This window comes from Haemorhous mexicanus, chromosome 12 (genome assembly GCF_027477595.1).
Source record: "Haemorhous mexicanus isolate bHaeMex1 chromosome 12, bHaeMex1.pri, whole genome shotgun sequence".
In the NCBI taxonomy this organism is placed as follows: Eukaryota; Metazoa; Chordata; class Aves; order Passeriformes; family Fringillidae; genus Haemorhous; species Haemorhous mexicanus.
The window spans coordinates 21,850,639-21,867,653 of NC_082352.1; the positions used below are offsets into that span (position 1 = coordinate 21,850,639).

Genomic DNA, 17,015 nt, shown 5'->3' on the forward strand with positions numbered 1-17,015 from the left:
AGCTCCGGTTCCGGCGCGCCGCGCGCACGTGGGGCGGAGCGGGAGCGGAGCGGAGCCGAGCGGCGCCGGGGCCGGCGGAGCGCCATGGGCGAGTTCGAGGTGCACCGGGTTCGGTTCTTCGGGCTGGTGCCGGCGGGCGTGCGCTGCCTCGCCTGCCACCCCCGCGGCACCCGCCTGGCCCTGGCCCGCACCGACGGCGCCGTCGAGGTGTACAACTTCGCCGCCAACTACTTCCAGGAGAAGGTGAGGGCGCCGGTACGGGCCGTACCGGGATGTACCGGACCTGTACTGAGCCGCACCGGGCTTTATCGAGCTTGTACCGGGCACGTACCGAGCCCGTACGGGGCTTGCTTGGTCCTTCTGATCGGCACCGAGCCTGTACCGGGCCTGTGTCGAACCTCACCGGGGCTGTACCGGGCGTTACCCGGCCCTGTCCGTCCGTACCGGGTGGTACCGGTGCCGCGGTGTGACCCGGTCCCTGCGCAGGTGATCCCCGGGCACGAGGCGCGGTCGGTGGAGTCGCTGTGCTGGGCGGCCGGGGACCGGCTCTTCGGGGCCGGGCTCGGCGGGGACATCACCGAGTACGACCTGTCCGGGCTGAGCGCGGCCCGCGGCGTCGATGGCGGCGGGGGACCCATCTGGAGCATGGTGGCCAACGGCACCGGCACGCAGCTGGCGGTGAGTCCCGTCGGGAGCGGCGCCGGGGCCGGCGGCGCGGGGAGAGGGTCCCGCTGTGCCCCGCTGATCCCGGCCCCCGCAGATCGGCTGCGAGGACGGCTCTGTCAAGATCTTCCAAGTGGTTCCTGGGGGGATCCAGTTCGAGCGGAACCTGGACAGGAGGAAAGGTGAGTCCTTTCTGCAGCACCGTCCCTCCGGCTGTCCCATCCCGGTGACCGTGGGGCTGCGAGCCCACGGGCTCTCACACGGAGCTTCCCTCCCTCCCCAGGCCGTGTCCTCTGCCTGTCCTGGCACCCCTCGGACACTCACATCGTGGCTGGCTCCATTGACTTCTTCCGTGTGATCGATGTCACTTCAGGTACCTCCTGTCCCAGGAGCAGCCCCATCCCATCCCCCGGGACCCCCGGCACCCACCGGCCCTGCCGGGCACTGGGGGATCCCCCGGCCACCCCCAACCTTCTCCCACTGCAGGCCAGACGGTGCAGAGGATCATGGTGAACTACCACATGGAGAAGGCCAAGCGCGAGTGCGTGGTGTGGGCCATCGCCCTCCTGTCCAGCGGCACCGTGGTCAGCGCCGACTCCTTTGGGAGGGTGCAGTTCTGGGACTGGGAGCAGGGCACGCTGGCAGAGTCCCACACCGTCAGCACCTCGGCCGTGCTCTCGCTGGCCGTGGCACAGGTGGGTGACAACCCCAGGTCCCCCTGGCTGACGGGGAGCGGGGGCTGCTGCACTCGATGCCTCCTGGCAGTGCCCTCCTGCTGTTCCCAGTCTGCTCCCACAGCCCCGTCCCGTTTCCCTCCACAGAAGGAGGACAGCATAATCGTGGGCACCTCGACCGGGGCCACCTACCATCTGCAGCTGCTGCCCGTGAGGCTGGGCGGGCTGGAGAAGCGCTGGGTGCGGACAAAGCCCTTCCAGTTCCACAGCCACGACGTGCGGGCTGTGGCACACAGCCCCACTGCCCTCATCTCCGGGGGTAGGACTGCCGGGGGCACCGGGACTGGGCAGGGTCTGCCCTCCCGGTACCGGCTGGGCTGATCTGTGCTTGGCTTCCAGGCCTGGACGCCCAGCTGGTGATCCGCCCGCTGATGGAGAAGGTGCAGAAGAAGAGCTACGATGCAGCGCTCCGAAAATTCACCTTCCCCCATGTGAGTGGTGCAGGGACTGGCGTCTTGGAGCTGGTGGGACTGGCAGGGCTCCACCAGGGCGGGGTCTCCCTGCCCTTCCAGGTGCCCTCATTGCCCCGCCAGGGTTCCTTCCCTGTGCCTGGCTTCCTCCTCTGCCCCGTTGTGTCTCCTTCTCTGGTACATCTGGAGGCTCTGCCGAGGAGCAGTGCAAGTTGTCAAGCTGGTCTTGCTGGTCCTGCTGGATATCCATCTCCAGGCTCCCATCCCACGGGACCTGATTTCCCTGCTCTCCTCTGTTCGGAGTCACCAGCACCCCAGGGCATTCTGGCTGTGCCCCAGCCCGTTGTGCCAGGCTGTGCGTCCCTGACATCCTGCCTATTTTTCCACGCAGCGACGCCTCGTCTCCTGCGCCAGGAAAGCCCGGCTGCTCCTCTTCCAGTTTTCCCAGTACCTGGAGCTCTGGAGACTTGGCTCCACTGAGGAGACCGGTGAGTCACGGGTGCAGCTCTCAGGTGTCAGCTCCCTGGCAGAGCCCGGGCTGCCAGCAGGATTTTGGTATTGAGCTGTCCCGGGCCTCAGGGAAGGGTCTGTGCACTCCCTCAGGATCCCCAGCTGCTCAAAGAGCCCCATGTGGTTTTCCCACTCTCACTGGTGGTCTGTGTGGTTCCTTTCCCAGGAAAGGATGGCGAGGTCCTTCCCTTGTGCCGGATGCCCGAGCACCTGGTGCAGCTCAAGAGCAAGGTAGGGCTGAGTGGGCTGGGGTGCCCCTGGGGCAGCCGAGGGGTGTGTGCTGGGCTCTGGGGGTTCCTCAGGCCCCCCTGAGTCCCGTGGCGTTCCCAGGGCCCGGAGCACATCTACTGCAGCTGCGTCTCACCCTGCGGCACCTGGCTGGGCTACTCCACGGCCTCCCGCTTCCAGCTGTACCGCGTGCGCTGCGACGGGGACGGCGTCAGCCTCAGGAAGGTCAGGGGCTGGGGGGCTGCGGGGGCCTGGGGGCTGGCCTGGCCACTGTCACTCAGGGGGACTGTGGGTGGCAGTGGGGTGGCTGCCAAGGCTGCGTTCTCCCCACTCCCAGGTCCCCAAAGTGCCCAAGCTGCTGCCCCCAGCCTACCAGCTCCAGTTCTCCGCCGACTCCGAGAGTCTCTTCGTGGCCTCCACTCGAGGATCTGTCCACGTCTTCCAGCTGCTGGAGCCGGGGGGCTGCAAACACCTGCACACCCTGCGGCCACCCTCAGGTGTGGGGTGGGGCTGGGGGTTCCTGGGCTCTGCATCCCCCTCCCCATCTCTCACCCACCTCTGGGTGGGTACAGAGGGGGGTGTCCCCCTTTCCTGCCCTCAGGGGTGTGTGAGTCTCTCCTGGGGTGTTTGTGCCCTGGTGGCCTGGCACTGGGCAATCAGGGGGGATGTGGGGCTGGGTGTCTCTGGGGTTTGGGGCTCCCTGCACCCCTCTGAGCCCGAGGCTCTCTGCAGGCTGCTCCGAGGCCGTTTACCTGCTGGCACCAAGCGCGGACGGGCACTGGCTGGCAGCAGTCAGCGGCGACTGGGCCATCCACATCTACAACCTGAAATGCTTCAAGGTGGGCCTGGAGTGACCCCCCAGCCTCAGGGGACATGGGAGGGGGGACTGAGCAGGCACGGCCCCCCTGGGAGCCATCACTGCATCCCTGGAGCAGGGCTGGGGTGGGTGTGTGGGAAAGGGGTCAGAGGCAGTCCTGGACGTTCTGGTCAGGGGTGGGTGTGTGGGAGAGCTGTCAGCAGTACCCTGGCGGGTCCCATCAGTGCACTGTCCCCTCCTGCAGCATCACTGCGTGGTGCCCACCTACGACTGCGCCGTATCGGCCATCGCCATCCACCCCAGCACCAACAACCTCGTCATCGCCTACTCGGACCAGCAGGTAGGAGCTCTCCTAGTTGAGCTCTCGTGGCCTTGCTCCCTTCCCTGGCTGGAGCAGCTGGCAGGAGCGGGCGGCCCTGAGCGTGTCCCTGCCGTGCTGCCCCGCAGCTGTTTGAGTTCAGCATCCCCGAGAAGCAGTACACGAGCTGGAGCCGCGCCGTGCAGAGCCGGGGGCTGCACCGCGCCTGGCTGGAGCGCGACTCGCCCATCACTCACATCACCTTCAACCCCAAGAACCCCTCCCACATCCTGCTCCACGACACCTACCTGCTCTGCGTGCTCGACAAGTCCCTGGTGAGCGGGCGGGAGGGCTGGGGGTGCCGGGGGCTCCTGCAGAGCCTGACCCGCGCTGTGCCCGCTCCCCTCCCGCAGCCCCTGCCCGACGACAGCGCCCTCCTGATGAACCAGAGCACCCTGAAACAGCTCCCAGAGACGGCCAGGAAGAGGCAGCTCCACGCCTTCAAGATCTGCAAGAAGTTCCAGGTGGGTGATGGTGTGGCGGAGCGGGGTCGGGGAGGTGCTCAGCTCTGGAGAGGGACTTGGAACAAGGGTATGGACAGCACACAGGGAATGGGTTCCCACTGCCAGAGGGCAGGGTTAGATGGGATAGTGGGATGGAATTGTTCCCTGGCAGGGTGGGCAGGCCTTGGCACAGGTGCCCAGAGAAGCTGTGGCTGCTCCTGGATCCCTTAAAGTGCCCAAAGCCAGGTTGGACAGGGCTTGGAGCAACCTGGGATAGTGGAAGGTGTCCCTACCCATGGCAGAGGGTAGAACGAGTTCCCTTTAAGGTCCCTTCCACCCCAAACCATTCCCTGACTTTACGATTCCCATCTCCTGCCTTGCAGCCACTGCTCTTCATGGATCTGCTGGACAAGAACTGCCTGGTTGTGGTGGAAAGACCCATCATGGACTTCAAAACCCAGCTGCCTCTGCCTGTGCAACAGAAGAAATTTGGCACCTGAGAGCAGAAGAAGCCACTCCAACCTCGGGAACTGTCTCTGTGCTGCCTTCCTGGGGCACTGTAAGAATTTTCTTAAGGTGCTGTAGGAATAAAACCTCACTGTTGTGTACATGCCCAGGCTCAGGGCTCATCCTTGTGTGTGACTCCCTGTTGTCACACCACCATCATGTCAACATGAATTTCATATCCTTCCAGTTCTCCTCCCCGGGGCGCGGGGACAAGATGACACCCCACATTCCATCCCCTTTCCCTCACAGTGTCTAATCCCACGTTGGTTTCACTCTCCCCAGCAGTCGCGTGGGTCCGTGGGTGCTGCCTGGGGCCGGGCAGCCTCGTTTCCTAAGGACGGGGGTCTGGGGGTGTTGCATGGGGCAGGGAAGCGTCATTTCCCCAGGAGGGAGGGAGAGAAATCAGGGATCCCCGGAGAACACGAGAGATTAAAAGCGTAGCTCGTGAAATAAATTCGCAGCGCGCCAAATAAATCTCAGTGCCAGACATGGCGTTCGGGGGCGTGGCTTCACAGGCCCCGCCCTTCATCATGACCAATCACAGCAGCAGCGGCTTAGCCGCCACCTCTCTGATTGGTTGCTGCGGGGGTGGGGGCGGGGCGGCTCCACCCCGTCCTCCCGTGCCCCCGAGCCTACCGCAGCGCGCCATGCGGGCGGGGGCGGGGCCGCAAACCGCGCCCTCCGCGAGGCCACGCCCCTTCCCCGGTGACCGGCGGCGGCGGCGGCGGCGGCGGCATGGCCGTGTGGACCCGGGCTTGTAAAACGGGGCTGCTGGAGCTGCTCCTGCGGGAGCGCTGGGTCCGCGTGTCGGCGGAACTGACCGGGGAAACGCTGAGCTTAACGGCGGAACCGGGAACCGGCGATCCGTCGGTGGTGAACGGCGTGGTGAACGGCAACGCGGAGGCGGCGGCACCCGGTGGCGTGAGGAGGGTGCGGGTGGTGAAAGCGGAGGCGGGAGGGCTCGGGATCAGCATTAAGGGAGGTCGGGAGAATCGGATGCCGGTGCTGATCTCAAGGATCTTCCCGGGATTGGCGGCGGAAAGGAGCGGAGCGCTCCGGTTAGGCGACGCCATCCTCGCTGTTAACGGCGTCGATCTCCGCGATGCCACCCACGATCAAGCTGTGCAGGCGCTGAAGAGAGCCGGGAGGGAGGTCATCCTTGAAGGTAACGCCTCAAACCCTTCCCCTCATCCCGAATCCCCGGTACGGGCCCCTGGTACTCTCCTGTCCCCCGCCCCGGGGCTCCCCCGCCGTTACCGGCTCCCACCACACCTCCCTGCCTCTGTCACCGGACTCCCGGACCCCCTTTGGGTCCCTTTTCCGGGTGTGGGACGCCTCTCCCCCACCCCAGTCCGGGCGCGTTTGTGTGTCCCCCCCCAAATCCCCGCAGCCACAAGGGGTCCCCAGGCACGGGGACAGGGACTGGGGTGTTCCCCCCGGCTCGGGCTGTTCCCTCTGTGGCAGGATGGGGACCCCTGGGGACAAGGACAGGATTTCTCCACTGATTGTGTTCCTCCAGGACGGACTTGGGTCCCTCAGAGACAGACCTGGGGTCCCGGCGACAGACTCAGGGTCCCCCAGGATAGACTTGTTGTCCCCTGGCTGTGGCGTCCCCCTGAACAGGTTGTCCCTTATCCTTGGTGACAATCCCCAGTCTGGCTGAGTGTCCCCAGGGCGGGCTGTGACCCCGGGCGTTGGTCAGGCTCTGCCCCTGTCCCTGCGGGCTCAGCCCTCCGCAGGCTCGGTGTCCCCCGGGCCCTGTGCCCAGCGCAGCTGGCTCGGGGCTGGCCTGGCGGAGCCACCGGCTCCTGCCCGACCTGTTCCCGGCAGCCCGACAAGCTCGGGCAGGACCTGCCCAGCCCGGTGGTGCGGCACGGGGTTTGTGCCGCAGGGCACCACCAGGCCACCAGCCCCCCGTGCCGCGGGTCACGGTGGGCTACCGATCACACAGTGCTGTGGTGCCACACACACCGTCCTGCTGTCCTGGCACGTCCGTCCGTCCTCTGCTGCGTGAGGCTGCTCCATGGGCACGGTGCCCGTTGGGCACAGGGTACAGGGACGGGTGCTGCTGCTTTGCCACACGCCCCTGGCACACTGCAGTGGCATGAGGGGACACGGCTGGGCTCCCTGGTGCGGGCACAGCTGGCTCGAGGTGCTTGAGCCCTGCTGGGGTGCCAGAGGGGCCGAGGTGGAGCGGCGGGGTCAGGCTTGGTGCTGTGGTCGGGGGCTGCTGTTGGACACAGCGAGGGTCCCCACGGGACCCCGTGCCCGGCTCAGCACATCCTTCCTCCTGCTGCCTGTCCTTCCTCCTGCTGCCCAGCCGTTTGATCCTGTCCCACAGGAGCTCCAGCCCCGTGCTGTGTTTGTCCTTCGCTTCCGCCACGGGCATGGGTGCCGCGGCAGACGCCTCTTCCCTTCCTTTCCCTTCCTTTCCCTTCCTTTCCCTTCCTTTCCCTTCCTTTCCCTTCCTTTCCCTTCCTTTCCCTTCCTTTCCCTTCTCACTGTGCTGGGCGCGGCTGCTCCGGTGGCTCTGGTGGGACCAGCCAGTGATCAGCTGCTATCAGCAGACTCTGCAGAGGAGCTGGTGGGGGACACTGGCCGTGCCATCCAGCCCCATCCCTCCTCACAGCCCTGGAGCTGTGATCACCCTCGCAGGTGCCAGAGCTTCCCCTGGGCTCCGTGCCAGTGGTGGAGGGGAAACCATGAGCCCCGCACAGCATCTCCGTGGGGCTGGTGTCACCCATCCTGGGGGCTGGGTTTGGCCTCAGGGCCCACCCCAAGCACCTCCCCGAGCACCCACGGGCCCCGTCTGCTGCCCTGGGGGAAGGGAGCCCTTCCGCCCCGCGGGGAGCTGTGGGTGTGGTGCGGGCCACGGGCACTGCCAGGGCCACGGCCGGGCACAAGCCTTGGGAAACCTGGTGGTGCTCCCTGCTGGGTGCAGGGGGCTCGGCCCCGGTGTGCAGCCGGCAGTGCCGTGCAGCCGGAGCTGCCGCCTTCCTGCGGTGGGACCGGCCAGGGGTGCAGGCGACAGCTGGGCTTCCTCTGCGGCGAGCGCGTGGGTGGGGCGGCAGCGCCTGTGCCGGGGTGATGGTGGCCCTGCCAGGGCAGCAGTGCAGCTGTGTGCTGGTCACCGGCTCAACAGAAGCAGAAGGGGTGTTTGCAGGTGTCCCCACCCCTGTGCCAGCCACGTGCCTGCTGGCACAAGGTGCTCCGGGTCCTGCCTGCACCATGGATGCATCCCACTGAAAACTGGGAGCCAGTTCTGCTGTCCCACCATGGGCAGACGCAGTCCTGGGCATCCACCATTCCTGGTCACCACGGGGCACCCACAGTCCTCTGGCAGCGCCCTGGCTCAGAGCTCAGGCTCCAGTGCTGCTGCCTGCCCAGCTTGGCCTCTAGCCCTCCTGACTCCATCGGGGTCAGTGCCTGCACCGCAGGGTCGCAGCGCTGTGAGCTGGAGCCCCCTCGTGCTGAGCTCCCTCCCAGTGCTGGAGGCGGCTGCCCACATCTGGCAAACATCTGCCGAGCGGCCCCGCCGCGGGAGCTGCCGGCCGAACTGCTGCCCGCGGCGCTCCCCGCCCGGCCCGCCCGGAGCGGGATTAGGGGTGCGGGGCCGGCGGTAATCCCGGGATCAGCGAGCCGGCAGCTAATATTAACTCCTGTGCTGCCCACAGCAAGGGCAAGCACCTCGTGGCTCAGCAGAGCCGGTGGTAAGGCGGGGGACCGGTGTCTCCTGCCCATTTCCATCCCTGCCGTCCCGGCCTCGCTCCCCCTTCCCGCTCGCAGCCCCGCAGTGAAGGACTGGCAGCAGCACAGCCTGGGCCCCACCGCCAGTGTCGCTCCCCCTCCAGAGGGCCTGGCTGTGGCATCGTGCCGGCTCCAGGATCCTTTCACCACTGGCTTCCCAGTGCTGAGCAGCTCATTTGCTGTTTTGGTTTGGTTTTCCCTCTCCCTGCCCCATCTCTGTCCCCAGCGCGTCCCTCCCTCGGCCTTGGCTGCCGTGTCCGGGCGGGGGTCCAGGGCTGCTGTCAGCGGGGCGGTGCTGGGCTGGGACACTCCGGGGGGAGCAGGAGCTGGAGCTGGAGCCTCCTTCCTTCCTTCCCGGCCTGGAGAGGCGCGTGGAGCCGGGATGTCTTGGCTGTGCACCCTCCTCCTCGCCCTGCGGGGCTGCCGTCGGGGCGTGAGCGACAGTGCCGGCCCAGCATCGCCAGCAGGGCTGGAAACTTGGCGGGCACAGCCCTGGCTGGGCAGGATGGGACCAGGATGGGCTGCAGCCTGACCTCCCGCCCAGCACCATTGTCCTGTGGCGCCTTCCCCTTCCTACACCCGCGCCGGCAGCGTGGATGGATGAGCTGCCAGCCCCGTCCTTCACTCGGGACATCCCCGACCCGGACAGGGTGGGACCCCCCAGAACCCTCCAAGCCTTGGTGTGGGAGGGTCACGTTGTCCTGGGGCACAGGGCTGTGGTGTGGGGCTGCAGGACCCTCCCCAGGCCTGACTGTGCCCCCACTCCCCACAGTTAAGTTCATGCGGGAGGTGACCCCCTACATCAAGAAGCCGTCGCTGGTGTCGGACCTGCCGTGGGAGGGGGCAGCCCCACAGTCCCCCAGCCTGAGTGGCAGCGAGGACTCGGGGTCCCCCCAGCACCAGGGCCCCCGTGACCGCAAGGTGATCCCCCTCAAGATGTGCTTTGCTGCCCGGAACCTCAGCATGCCCGACCTGGAGAACAGGTGAGGGCAGGGGCTGCCAGTGGGGGAGATCCTGCTCCCCAAAGACCCCCAGGACACGGCTGGGTCTGCCCACCAGTGCCACTGTGAGAGACCCCTCACCCCATGGACAGCCTGGGCACAGCTGGGGGCTGCCCCTTGCTGAGGCTGTGACCCCCTGCTTCGCCCCCTGAGCTGTGGAAGGACCCTGCAGAGGGTTTGGCCGGGGCCAGGGCTATGCCATGTTCCCTGCCAGACCCCCAGCAGCCCCTCTGCCTTAAAATGAGGGCTGAAAGCCCTGGCAGGTGGAAATGCACAGCGGAGGCCCCAAAGCAGTGCGGCCAGTTTGCGGTGCTGGGCCCAGGCAGGGGCTGATGTCCCACCCTGGGCCGTGTCCCCGTCCCCTGCAGGCTGATCGAGCTGCACTCGCCCGACAGCCGGAACACGCTGGTGCTGCGCTGCCGGGACACGGCCACGGCCCACGCCTGGTTCAGCGCCCTGCACGCCAACATCACCGCGCTGCTGCCCCAGGTCCTGGCCGAGCTCAACGCCACGCTGGGCTCTGGCAGCCCCACGGCTGGTGGCCGGGAGGTGAAGCACATCGCCTGGCTGGCCGAGCAGGTATGCACTGATGGGGTGTGCCGGGGTGCTCCCAGGGACAGCAGTGCCAGGGATGTGCCAAGGACGCCAGTGGGGCTGTGGATGCAGCCTGGGCTCTGGCTCTGCTGCTCTCCCATCCGGCTGTGCCCTGGTGATAGCAGCATTTCCTGTACCCTCAGCCCCTTCTCCCACTGGGACTTTCCAGATGGAACCCCTCATCACACCCTCCCTATTCCATGAATTCACTGCCTGAGAGCTGCAGCCAGCCTGGCAGTGTGGTGAGCAGGACCCCTGGGGGCTGCTCCCAGCTTGGGTTCCAGGATGGCAGTGCTGTGGATGCTTCCTGGCAATGAGGAACCCCTGGCTTGGGGTCCATCTGACCCGGGGCTCAGGGCTTGTGTGCCTGGGCTGTGGTGGGCCCCTGGCACCCCTCACGGTGCCCGGGTGCCCGGCAGGCACGCCTGGACGGCGGGCGGCAGCAGTGGCGGCCGGTGCTCATGGCAGTGACGGAGAAGGACCTGCTGCTCTACGATGGGATGCCCTGGACCAGGGACGCCTGGGCCTCGCCCTGCCACAGCTACCCGCTTGTGGCCACCAGGTGAGCTGGGCTGGGCCCCCCCGGGCCGTGGCTCTGCCTCAGAGCAGGGATGAAGCACCAGAACGCCGACGGGGTGACACGGTGCCAGCACTGCCACCGTGCCCTGACCCCGGCCATCCCTTCCCCTCCAGGCTGGTGCACTCCGGCTCCGGGCGCCGCTCGCCCGCGCTGGGCTCGGAGCTGACGTTCGCCACGCGGACGGGCTCTCGCCAGGGCGTGGAGATGCATGTGTTCCGCGTGGAGACCCACCGGGACCTGTCGGCGTGGACGCGCGTCCTGGTGCAGGGCTGCCACGCCGCCGCCGAGCTGATCAAGGAGGTGACCGTGGGTGAGTGCCGCGGTGCTGGGCCCCCGCTGCCCCCGGGCCCCCTCCGGGGCTGACAGCGGCTGTGCCCGCAGGCTGCACGCTGGGCGGGCAGGAGGTGCAGCTCTCCATCCACTACGAGGGCGGGTTCACCATCTCCCGGGAGGAGCCGGGCCCCAGCGTGCTCTTCCGCTACCCCTACGAGCGGCTGAAGATGTCTGCAGATGACGGCATCAGGACCCTCTACCTGGATTTTGGGGGCCCTGAGGGGGAGCTGGTGAGAAGGGGGCAGCTGGGCTCACCCCCTGCTTTGGGGGGGTCTTCCTCTGGGGCCCCCCCTGCTTCCTCCTGCTTTCCCCCATCCCTGCAGCATCCCAGCTGCCCAGACTCACTGGGTTTGGCTGACTGGAGCCCCCAGCCCCGCAGTCCCCGGTGGGATATGGTGGGGCTGATACCACTCTCCATCTCCCCCCAGGCGCTGGACCTGCACTCCTGCCCCAAACCCATCGTCTTCGTCCTGCACACCTTCCTCTCGGCCAAAGTCACCCGCATGGGGCTGCTGGCATAGGTGCCCCAGCCCCTCGCCCTGTCACCAACCAGCTGGGGGCCACAGAGGGTGCCCCGACCTCTCCTGCCCCATCGGTGCCTTGCTGGGACTGGGATCGCTGCCCTGAGAGCCGCCGGGAATGCGACAGGACGGCTGCGGGGGCAAGCCCCTCCTGCCCCACGCCAGCGCTGCCGGCCCCCCAGTGCCCGGGGGGCTCGGGTTACACACACCAGCTTTAATCCCCCCGGGGTTGAAGCCATCGCTGATTTCACCGCCTGTGCCTTGGAGCGGGGCCAGCTCGGCCTCCCGCCTGGGGGACCCCTGGTGTCCCCAGCTCACCTCCAGGGGAGCCAGTGTCCCCCTGCCTTGGGGCTTTCCCCAAAGAGGTCACAATGTCCCCACATGGGACAGGGCTGGGGCTGTGGGACCCCCTATTGCTGCATGACAGGGTTCCCAGGCCCTGCTCAGGGTGGGGGGACACATTTGTCTTACAGGGGGCACTCAGGGGTGCAGACGGGGTGCTCTGGCCCAGGGTCCCGGTACCTGAGGCTTGGCCTCCCCCCCATGCCCCGTGCCCCCCAGCTGTGCCCCCCAGATCTCCCAAAGGCTGGACAGACGCCGTGTCTGTGCCCGGGGCCGGGGCACAGGGACCCTGCGGGGCTGTCCCTCCCCAGCCCGTGCCCCTGCCCCGGGGCAGGACACGTAGATTGATGCACTTTTCGCTTTTTGTATTTTCCCTCCCCTTGGGGGCAGCTCCCACACCCTGGGGACTGGGGGGCACAGGTAGGACCTCCAGGGCTCCCCCCTCCTGCCTGGACCCCCGCACCCCATGGCCAAACTCCTGCACCGGTCTCTGCTTCTGGGGGCTGTGGGGTCCTGTGGGGTGCTGGCTCGGGTGCTGCCCCCCTCCTTCTATTTTTGTATTCTTTGTAAATCGCTATTTATATCAGATTGCCTTTTCCAGGGGCTCCGGGTCTCATTTTGAGTCTGGGGTAGGGATGGGGGGAGGAGTGAGGGTCTCTGGAAGGAACGGGGGGGATCTCTGGGGTGGGGCCTCTGGGGATTTCTGAGGCGGCTGGGGCAAATTTTACAGCAGGGGCAGCGGGGGACAGGTGGGTACAGCAGCGGGTACAGGTGGGTACAGCAGGGGGCACAGGTGGGTACAGCAGCGGGCACCGGTGGGTACAGCAGGGGGTACAGGTGGGTACAGCAGCGGGACAGGTGGGTACAGCAGCGGGCACAGGTGCCTGCAGGTGTTTGGGGGAGTAGGGGTGCACAGGGAAATACCGCACAGATGTGCTCAGTGTGTGCGCAAATACTGTGCACACAGGGGTGTGCACCTGGGCACACAGACACACGTGAACATGTAAACACACAGAGACACATGAACATACACACAGACACACGTGAACATGTAAACACACACACAAACACACAAACACACGCACAAACACACGTGTACACTCATGAACACACACAAAAACCCCCATAAACACTAATGAACACACACAAACACACATAAACACATGTAAACACATGTAAACACTCATGAATGAACATACACACACACACACACACACACACACACACACACACACACACTCACACACACACACTCACACACTCACACACGTCTATTTGGGGAATTCGCGAGCACTCCGCGCCCCCTGGGCGGGGCTTGCAGAAACCACGCCCACAAACCGGTACGTCTCACAATAGGCGTGCCCATACGAGACCACGCCCATTTAAATACATAAATAGTTTTGGGTGAGGCCTCATCAGACCACGCCCCTCCAGTGGGCGGGGCGCACAGCGCGCACCGGGCGCTGCTCGGCGCGGGTTGCGGCGGCGCCGGCAGGGGGCGCGCGGCCGGGCGCAGCCGCAGTTGCTGCCGCCGCCGCCGCCGCCGTCCCGGGGCCGCCGGAGCGGCCGCACCGGGCGATGCGATGACAACGTCCACCCTGCAGGTACCGACCGCGGGCACCGGGACCGGGTTGGGGCTCCGGCCGCGCCGACCCCGCTCCCCCTTCCTGCGGGCCTCCGCTCGGCCCAGCGGACAGGCCTCACCGGGGCCCGGCGCCGTGCCGGCCGGGGAAAGGCCTCACCCGGCCCCGGTGCAGGGCCCCGCTGAGGTCGTCCCAGCCCTGCTGAGCCCCGGTGCCGGCGCGGTGGGGAGGGAGGTGGGCGCGGCGGAAGAGCCGCGGTGCGAGCGGGCCCGGCCCGGCCCCTGGCGGCGGGGAGGGACCCGCCGGGCCCCGGTGCTCACGGCGCTCCCCCCGCGCAGAAAGCCATCGACCTGGTCACCAAAGCCACCGAGGAGGACAGGGCCAAGAACTACGAGGAGGCGCTGCGGCTGTACCAGCACGCCGTGGAGTACTTCCTGCACGCCATCAAATGTGAGAGAGGGCGGCCGGGGGGCGCAGGGGGCTCCGGCGCTCGGGGGGCTCCGGGTGACGCCTGCGGGTCCCTGCAGATGAGGCTCACAGCGACAAGGCCAAGGAGAGCATCCGAGCCAAGTGCGTGCAGTACCTGGACCGGGCAGAGAAGCTGAAGGAGTACCTGCGGGGCAAGGACCGGCACGGCAAGAGGCCTGTCAGAGAAGCACAGAATGACAACAAGGGGTGCGTGGGGGGGGCGAGGGATCCCCTGTCTGGCCGCGGAGCTGGCAGGACCCCCCTTGCCACACCAGTGCCATTCCCGCTCCTGAGCCCTATCCCCTGTCCCCAGGAGTGACAGTGACAGCGAGGGCGAGAACCCTGAGAAGAAGAAGTTGCAGGAGCAGCTGATGGGTAAGAGAGGCTGTGATGGGCTCGACCCTCTGGGGTTAGGAGGGATTCACTGACAGCCCTGTCAGGGGTGGCTGTGGGTAGGGGGACAGGCTGTGGGACTGGGGCCCAGGGGTGCGTTCCTGTGGACTGCTCGCTCCAAACAGCTGCTGTGCTGAGGGAAGGCAGGATTGGGGGTGTGGGTAGGGACTCTGGCTCTCACCGCTCTCTGTGCCCATCTCTGTGGGGCCATGTCAGCAGAGTCACACCCTCACAGGTGCCATCATGATGGAGAAGCCCAACGTGCGGTGGAGCGACGTGGCCGGGCTGGAGGGAGCCAAGGAAGCCCTGAAGGAGGCCGTGATCCTGCCCATCAAGTTCCCACACCTGTTCACAGGTGAGGCCGTGGTGGTGGGAAGGGGCTGTGCAGGAGGTGACCCCTCCGTGGGTGATCCCAGCACAGGGCTGGGCAGGCCTGAGCCCGGTCTCTGCCACAGGGAAGCGCACGCCCTGGCGCGGGATCCTGCTCTTTGGGCCGCCTGGCACCGGCAAGTCCTACCTGGCCAAGGCCGTGGCCACCGAGGCCAACAACTCCACCTTCTTCTCTGTGTCATCCTCTGACCTGACGTCGAAGTGGCTGGGGGAGAGTGAGAAGTAAGTTGGCAGCAGGGACATGGCCACAGCTTGGCTCCTGGCCAGCCAGGGTTGGGCAGGGACTACCAGCATCGGGGAACCCCAGTAATGGGGCTGTTAAAGAATTGGGAGCTGGTGCCTTCAGAGAGGGAGTCTGAGCAAAGCAGTCCCTGGGCCTCTTCCCTCACAGCCTCTGCCCCCTCATCTTTTCAGACCTCTCAGTCCAACAGCAACTTTAAGCTGGGGTCTTACTCTAATACTTAACTGGATTCTCCTTGTCTTAATTAACTGCTGTCATGCTCCATCTTGGGGCAGCTTTGGGGCCCTCCAGAGTTGCAGCTCTTAGCTGAAAGTTTCCCATCTGTCCATGCTCAGAATTCATTTACAGCTCACTTACAGTGAGCTTTGAGGAGAGCCCACCCTGCCAAGCTGTGTGCAAATCATAATTAAACTTAACTCTGCATTATTAATTTCTGATACCCTATAATTAGACTTACTTTAATCCCCAGGAGGGTCCCAGGGGAGAGCACAGTCCCTTGAAGGGCTGCACAGCCCCTGGTCTGGCACTTCCCTGGCTGCCAGCGTGGGGTTCTCAGGATGGGAGGAACACGGGGCTGCCCTGGTGCTGCTGAGGAGGGTCTCTGAGAAGGGACCCCATCCCCTGCTTTGTTCCCAGGCTGGTGAAGAACCTGTTTGAGCTGGCGAGGCAGCACAAACCCTCCATCATCTTCATCGATGAGGTGGACTCGCTGTGTGGCTCCCGCAACGAGAACGAGAGTGAGGCGGCCCGGCGCATCAAGACCGAGTTCCTGGTGCAGATGCAAGGTGGGTGGGGGCCCGTGCCAGGGATGGGTGGGAGCATGACAAGGCAGGCAGGACCTGGGGACTCAGAGAATCCCTGGAGATTGTTCTGAGCTGTCTGCCTGCAGGTGTGGGGAACAGCAGTGACGGGATCCTGGTGCTGGGTGCCACCAACATCCCCTGGGTGCTGGACTCGGCCATCAGGAGAAGGTGAGCCCCACAGGCAGCGCCCTGTGGCAGCCCCCTGCAGGGCTGGAATTGGGGCTCACCCCTTGTGCCCCCAGGTTCGAGAAGAGGATCTACATCCCCTTGCCCGAGGAGGCGGCGCGGGCGCAGATGTTCCGGCTGCACCTGGGGAACACCCCGCACTCCCTGACGGACGCCAACATCCAGGAGCTGGCCCGCAAGACCGACGGCTACTCGGGGGCCGACATCAGCATCATCGTGAGGGACGCCCTGATGCAGCCCGTGCGCAAGGTGCAATCGGCCACACACTTCAAGAAGGTGAGTGAGGGTGGTCCTGGGGAGGGGTGGGCACTGTGGCTGTGGTCCCCCCACCCCGAGCTCTGTGCCACGTGCCGCTGGCTCTGCGCAGGTCCGTGGCCCCTCCCGCACCACCCCTGGCGCTATCGTGGATGATCTCCTGACGCCGTGCTCGCCCGGGGACCCTGGGGCCGCTGAGATGACCTGGATGGAGGTAGCCAGTGACAAGCTGATGGAGCCTGTTGTCTGCATGGTAAGTCTCCCCTCTGTGGCTTTGGCCTGGCCACTTCCCTGCTCGTCCTTCAGGCTGAGGGCCAGGCAGGGCTGTGGCTCCTGGGGTGGACACAAACCCCCAGTCTAGCCCCCCAGAGGAGGGCTGGGTGACAGGAAAAGGCCTTGGGTCTGCCAGGCAGCTCCCATCTGTGGTCAGTGCTGCAAAGGTGCCTCACTGCCATGTGGGTCCCTGTCCCTTGCCCTTGCCTGGTCTGAGCCATGTGCCCACCCACCTGTGTTGCAGTCAGACATGCTGCGCTCGCTGGCCACCACCCGCCCCACCGTCAATGCCGAGGATCTCCTCAAAGTGAAGAAATTCACGGAGGACTTTGGGCAGGAAGGTTGAGGGGAGCATGGGGGCTGTGGGGTTGCTGCAGGCCCCGCTGTGTCCCCCTCCCCGGTGCCAAACCGACTGGTGTTTGCTCACTCCTGCCCCACTGCACTGCGGGGACACGGCCCGGGGGTCACACTACAGGGGGTGGGTCTGAGCATGGCCTGGGCAGCTGGGGCCTTCCCTGGCTGCACTCCACTCTTCTTCCTGCTCTTTTTTTTAACTTAATGCTGCTTTGGGTTCTGTCTCGTTTATATGAAAATAAAAACAATCTGAGTGCTTCAGCCGGTGCCCAGCCACTCCC

The 17,015-nt window shown here is 66.1% G+C and overlaps 3 protein-coding genes across 4 annotated transcripts; all 3 read left to right on the top strand.

Annotated features, from left to right (window-relative positions):
* The first annotated feature begins 5 nt into the window (after positions 1 to 5).
* On the top strand, positions 6 to 4,771 carry UTP4 (UTP4 small subunit processome component). 2 transcript variants are annotated; one of them, XM_059857590.1, is made up of 16 exons: positions 7 to 243; positions 487 to 678; positions 761 to 845; positions 947 to 1,036; positions 1,150 to 1,358; positions 1,485 to 1,656; positions 1,737 to 1,828; positions 2,199 to 2,295; positions 2,484 to 2,548; positions 2,648 to 2,770; positions 2,883 to 3,042; positions 3,278 to 3,384; positions 3,607 to 3,702; positions 3,810 to 3,995; positions 4,074 to 4,184; positions 4,547 to 4,771. In XM_059857590.1, the coding sequence occupies exons 1-16, from the start codon at positions 85 to 87 to the stop codon at positions 4,661 to 4,663; spliced, it is 2,061 nt and encodes a 686-aa protein (XP_059713573.1). In that variant the 5' UTR covers positions 7 to 84; the 3' UTR covers positions 4,664 to 4,771. The 2 variants fall into 2 exon arrangements, with proteins under 2 accessions (XP_059713572.1, XP_059713573.1); XM_059857589.1 differs by having other exon boundaries at positions 6 to 243; positions 3,810 to 4,184.
* Positions 4,772 to 5,351: 580 nt separating this feature from the next.
* On the top strand, positions 5,352 to 12,386 carry SNTB2 (syntrophin beta 2). The gene is made up of 7 exons (XM_059857600.1): positions 5,352 to 5,835; positions 9,190 to 9,400; positions 9,787 to 9,997; positions 10,432 to 10,574; positions 10,706 to 10,902; positions 10,974 to 11,155; positions 11,354 to 12,386. Exons 1-7 carry the CDS (start codon positions 5,406 to 5,408, stop codon positions 11,444 to 11,446), a joined length of 1,467 nt encoding a protein of 488 aa, XP_059713583.1. The 5' UTR covers positions 5,352 to 5,405; the 3' UTR covers positions 11,447 to 12,386.
* An 873-nt stretch (positions 12,387 to 13,259) lies between these two features.
* On the top strand, positions 13,260 to 16,995 carry VPS4A (vacuolar protein sorting 4 homolog A). Its single transcript, XM_059857601.1, has 11 exons — positions 13,260 to 13,392; positions 13,710 to 13,821; positions 13,899 to 14,046; positions 14,153 to 14,214; positions 14,468 to 14,587; positions 14,688 to 14,844; positions 15,500 to 15,648; positions 15,753 to 15,834; positions 15,909 to 16,128; positions 16,220 to 16,360; positions 16,625 to 16,995. The coding sequence occupies exons 1-11, from the start codon at positions 13,372 to 13,374 to the stop codon at positions 16,724 to 16,726; spliced, it is 1,314 nt and encodes a 437-aa protein (XP_059713584.1). The 5' UTR covers positions 13,260 to 13,371; the 3' UTR covers positions 16,727 to 16,995.
* The last annotated feature ends 20 nt before the right edge of the window (positions 16,996 to 17,015 follow it).

What these genes read in the sequence shown, in the direction of transcription:
- SNTB2 (XM_059857600.1), top strand. Translation starts at nt 5,406, where the DNA reads ATGGCCGTGTGGACCCGGGCTTGTAAAACGGGGCTGCTGGAGCTGCTC. An exon ending in TCGCCTGGCTGGCCGAGCAG is followed by an intron (nt 9,998 to 10,431) that starts GTATGCACTGAT and finishes GGTGCCCGGCAG; the next exon opens with GCACGCCTGGACGGCGGGCG. An exon ending in TACCCGCTTGTGGCCACCAG is followed by an intron (nt 10,575 to 10,705) that starts GTGAGCTGGGCT and finishes CTTCCCCTCCAG; the next exon opens with GCTGGTGCACTCCGGCTCCG.
- UTP4 (XM_059857589.1), top strand. Translation starts at nt 85, where the DNA reads ATGGGCGAGTTCGAGGTGCACCGGGTTCGGTTCTTCGGGCTGGTGCCG. An exon ending in CACTGCCCTCATCTCCGGGG is followed by an intron (nt 1,657 to 1,736) that starts GTAGGACTGCCG and finishes CTTGGCTTCCAG; the next exon opens with GCCTGGACGCCCAGCTGGTG. An exon ending in AGATCTGCAAGAAGTTCCAG is followed by an intron (nt 4,185 to 4,546) that starts GTGGGTGATGGT and finishes CCTGCCTTGCAG; the next exon opens with CCACTGCTCTTCATGGATCT.
- VPS4A (XM_059857601.1), top strand. Translation starts at nt 13,372, where the DNA reads ATGACAACGTCCACCCTGCAG. An exon ending in GTTGCAGGAGCAGCTGATGG is followed by an intron (nt 14,215 to 14,467) that starts GTAAGAGAGGCT and finishes ACACCCTCACAG; the next exon opens with GTGCCATCATGATGGAGAAG. An exon ending in GTTCCCACACCTGTTCACAG is followed by an intron (nt 14,588 to 14,687) that starts GTGAGGCCGTGG and finishes TCTCTGCCACAG; the next exon opens with GGAAGCGCACGCCCTGGCGC.